The sequence below is a fragment of the Falco biarmicus genome, chromosome 3 (assembly GCF_023638135.1).
Source record: "Falco biarmicus isolate bFalBia1 chromosome 3, bFalBia1.pri, whole genome shotgun sequence".
Taxonomy (NCBI): Eukaryota; Metazoa; Chordata; class Aves; order Falconiformes; family Falconidae; genus Falco; species Falco biarmicus.
This window is the reverse complement of record NC_079290.1, coordinates 5,192,755-5,196,979: the sequence shown is the minus strand read 5'-3', so window position 1 is coordinate 5,196,979 and position 4,225 is coordinate 5,192,755. Positions and strand designations below refer to the sequence as shown.

General features: G+C 47.7%; 1 protein-coding gene across 1 annotated transcript; it reads right to left on the bottom strand.

Annotated features, from left to right (window-relative positions):
- Positions 1 to 304: 304 nt before the first annotated feature.
- On the bottom strand, positions 305 to 3,248 carry CHRAC1 (chromatin accessibility complex subunit 1). Its single transcript, XM_056333169.1, has 3 exons — positions 3,084 to 3,248; positions 2,337 to 2,463; positions 305 to 1,367 (listed from the first exon to the last, which is right to left on the bottom strand). The coding sequence occupies exons 1-3, from the start codon at positions 3,216 to 3,218 to the stop codon at positions 1,222 to 1,224; spliced, it is 408 nt and encodes a 135-aa protein (XP_056189144.1). The 5' UTR covers positions 3,219 to 3,248; the 3' UTR covers positions 305 to 1,221.
- Between the last annotated feature and the right edge of the window lie 977 nt (positions 3,249 to 4,225).

Here is a 4,225-nt window from a genome sequence, read left to right as displayed (position 1 = left end):
TGATGCTCCCATGTTTACTCAGGGTCTTCTTCACACCCAGAGAGAGACCTTGGTCACTTCTCTCTCGCTCTCACCATGACGCACTGCAAACATTAGCTGTGTACCAGCAGAGACTACTGGTTAACACAGCTAAGACTCCCAAAGCAGACCGGATCTTGTTAGTATTGCTGAAAGAGACTCTTCCAATGATCACTTACCCTTCTGTCCGCCCTTTCTTCCTGGAAAGTGAACCGTGAGCATGCTAGGCTTGTACACTGATCATGTACGTGATTGAAGCTGGAAAGAACTATAGAAAGTCTCTGCATCAATTGTCACTTTTCCTACAAAACATTTATTTTAAAAAGTTGCATATAAAGTTCTACATAGGATGGTTACCATTCCTATAGTAAAAAAAAAAAAACCAAAACCCAATGAAAAATTCAACCCTCATGATTCAAATGGTGAAAGGGCTGTTCATTCTCAACAATCCACACTGAATAGACTTCAACGTGCATTTTGGCAAAACACCACAGACAAACTGCAGAAGTAGAGCTCATTAGAGAAAAAGGTTCTAGATGTACATATTTACATAATTATCTAATATGTACTTTTTACCACCACAGCCACAGAACCACATTAGCTCTTGGAATGGATCTCATCCTCTACCCTGTTTCTGTGCCAACATAGCTATTTAGGCTGCATTACAGAAGTAGCTGTTTTAACAGAAGACTTTTTTCAATGGGCTTGGTCCGCTGCTAATGTCCTGGCACTGCTCCAGAAAACCGAGGGAGGGTTTGATCAGTTATTGGCTCCCCAGGGAGGAGAAGGCTGAGGATAGTAGACCCTGTGTAAAACACTTCCTCTCACCTCATCTTCCACTCTGAGGAGAAACACAAACTGGAGAGGGGCTCCCTCCTAGTCAGAGGGTGAAAGAGCTTTTGGACTCAAAGCTACCTGTAAGAAATTTTAAATTTGGATAATGATTGTCTGAAGAAGTAATTTTAAATCATTGGAGCAAGTTCTGCTATCAGATTTCCATCAGGTCTCCTTACCCTGCCATGTTTCAGAGGGAAGAATTCCATTCTTCAACAAGTATAAAGTTCAATTTCTATACTTCTTAAACAAAGCAAAAGCAGATGGCTCAGTATATAAATATATCCAGCATCTGGATTCTCAGTCACAAAAATAACATCCTTTATACAACAGAAAACGGGTCAACTATGAAGCAATTCTCCATTGGCCTTAAGATCCAACATCTTCATCAACAGCTTCATCTTCATCCTCTTCGTCATCATCCTCTTCATCACCTTCCCCCACTTCTCCATCTCGCTTCTCCTTTTCAAGCATTTTTAGGTATTTGCTAGCTAGTATCTTCTTTGGCAAGATATCTGGAAGGTAGATTTTTTTCTTTTATAGTCAGTTTGAATACTTATATTGCCTCATTAATACTGTTGCACCCATATCACTAATGAAATGAAGTAAAAAAAGAGGCTTTTTGAAAAAATTATTATTTAAGCGAATAACCAGGTTAAGTTAGTCTGACCCATACAGCTGTAAGAATAAGAGGGAATTGCCCACTTATGGTACAAGCAACCAAAGATAAGGAATATATTTTACAACTGATTACTGGCAAATGTCTTTACTGTCTGCTTATGAACATTATTTATGTGATGTAAAATAGAGAGCTCAACTACTCAACTGCCGTAGACAGATTCAACGAGCCAGCTATCCCATTTATGTCCTGTAGAAATGTTTTTTCTGCATTAAGGTAAGATACTTGATCACAGCATTAATGATGGACTTGAGACAAAGCAGAACTGTGTGCTCTGAAAGTATATCCATGGGGAGCCCTGACAAGAACTCGGCTAGGAGTATCTTATTTTTGACCTATAATGCTTGAGCTAAGCATTACAACAGAAATCCAAGTATCAGAAAAACTGCGCGTGTGTGTACATGTCTGAACAGATATATATATAAAAGGAAAGTGGAACCATATGATGAATAACTTTGAGAAACAAGATTTACAGATTTAAATGTGTAATTTTGGGGGCACATAACTTCTCACAAAGATGTGCAGTGATCTTGTTTTATTGGCTGAAAGCTTTCTGATGGAGTTGCTGGAATTTAAGAAATGCTTAAGGCGATATGCCGAGAGCTAATTAGCCTTGTAAAATTTTGAAGCACCAGAAAGAGTCCCATTCACAAAGAACTATTTTCAGTGATGTAGTTTATGAGTTCCAGTTTAATGTTACACAGGAGATTAATGACCAGTAGAAGAATTGTGTCCTCACAAAACAATGAGAGCAAGATTCAATTTTCCAAATTACATACTAGATTTACCATGACACTATAGATACCTGCAAGGAACTGAAAGGTCTCACACTCTTCTGCAGTATGAGACAGGTCACTGTAAGTTAGAGCATTCTTCTCCTTGCCTCTGCCATGTTTGTAGGAGTACGCAGCCAAATACTGAACAAAAAGCTCCTAAAAAATTAGAACAAAACCAAATAGTCAATCTAAATTCATGTCTATAGCTGGCAACTGTTTTCTTTAATCCCTATTTAAAGACACAAGGACCATATGTAACTGCACATATGCCGGGCACTCTGCGCAGAGGGTCACTAATTTCAGAAAAGCCTAAGGGCAGGATACAGTTGCATCTCCTCGGCACACTGACTGCAGGCTGGGGTGCCGGTCCGTAACTTCAGTTGCGCTGTTCTTAACACTGTCCCCTGCCTAGCAAATGACACTTTGGATCAGAAAGCAGCAGGGTAACATTTCCACGCGGGCTAATTTATACTGATGGACAGCGGTGGAAAGAAGAACCTGCCGCATCGCTGACCGCCTCTGGTAGCCCAGCTGGACGGGACGGCGCCTAAACCTCCCTTGGCGCCGCGGGAGCCCGAAGCCCGAGGCCGCAGACACACGTAGGCGGGGAGAGGCGCGGGGGAGCCGCCGGCTGGGGCCGAGGGGTGCCCGCAGCGGAGAGGGCAGCGGCCGGGGAGGCCGGCCCGGCGGCAGCGGCACGGCAGGGAGGCGCAGGCCCAGCGCGGCGGGGAAGGAGCGGGGTCGGCTGAGAGGGAAGGGGAGGGGGGGGGCGGTACCGTGGCTTTGGCGGTGAGGAACAGCGCGTCCTGGTTGATGCTGGAGACCTCCGGCGAGCTCTTCATGATCACGCGGATACGCGACAGGGGCAGCGACACCAGCCGGTTCTCGCCTCCGCTCAACCTCGCCGCCATCTTTCCCCCCCCCCGTCCCCCCCCGCGGCCGCCCCACAACCCTTCCCCCCCGAGCTCGGTGAGCAGTGGGCGGCCGCGGGGCGCCGCCCGCTGGGAGCTGTAGTCTCCGGCTGCCGGAGGGGCCCTGCGCGCTGCCGGCGCCGGCACTACAAGTCCCGGGAAGCCTCGGGGCCGCCGGGAGGACTACAGGTCCCATGGTGCACCGCGCGGGGCAGCGCGCTCCCCAGCATGCACCCGGCCGCGCGGCGGGGGGGCGGGCGCTGCCGGCCGGTGGCGGGGGGTGGCGGAGGCTCCGCTCCGGCGGCGCGTTTCCACAGGCAGATGCCGGCCCCAGCACAAGCGGGAGCGGCCTCAAGATCTCCCTTGCTCAGCCCCTCGACAACGGGCCCTGGCCCCAGGCTGGCACCCGAGTGTTGAGAACTTGGTTTTGATGGCAAAGAGGCTCATCCTGTAACAGATCCCAATTACAGGCCAGTGGCTACAAAATTGTTAACTCAAACTGTAATTGCAGGCTGCTAAATACCTCTGTTGCTGCTGTGGTACAGCAAGAGGGAATGCTGTCTGGTAATCCTGACGCGTGTCAGAGGTGCGTTGAGGTGTGGAGGGCACATGTAAACTATGAAGTGATTATAGGGCTATGCCTTTATTACTGACACGTTCCCCGCTGAATGTTTACCCTGTGTGTCTGCTGTGTAGGTAGCTTGGAACGCACCGATGGCTGACATGTCGGCCTAGGTCTGCTTGAAGGCAACGGCGGTTTGCTACTGAGAGCATTGGTTCCAGGAGTTTGTCTGTACCTGTTGAGGGAAGAGCTACTGTACTCCCACTGAGAGTGAGTTAGCACTTCCAGAAATCACGATGCATAGCTTGCATTTCGTTAACAGCTTAAATAAAAGGTTCCAATATGCTTTACAAACAATAGGCCTGATCATGAGAGGTCTAAGGCCGCTAATTTGATCGCTGCTTAGCATGAGAGGGAAGAACGGGAGCTTCTCCATAGTACATTA

What these genes read in the sequence shown, in the direction of transcription:
- CHRAC1 (XM_056333169.1), bottom strand. Translation starts at nt 3,218, where the DNA reads ATGGCGGCGAGGTTGAGCGGAGGCGAGAACCGGCTGGTGTCGCTGCCC. An exon ending in TCCTCACCGCCAAAGCCACG is followed by an intron (nt 2,464 to 3,083) that starts GTACCGCCCCCC and finishes CTAATTTTTTAG; the next exon opens with GAGCTTTTTGTTCAGTATTT. An exon ending in GACCTTTCAGTTCCTTGCAG is followed by an intron (nt 1,368 to 2,336) that starts GTATCTATAGTG and finishes TCTACCTTCCAG; the next exon opens with ATATCTTGCCAAAGAAGATA.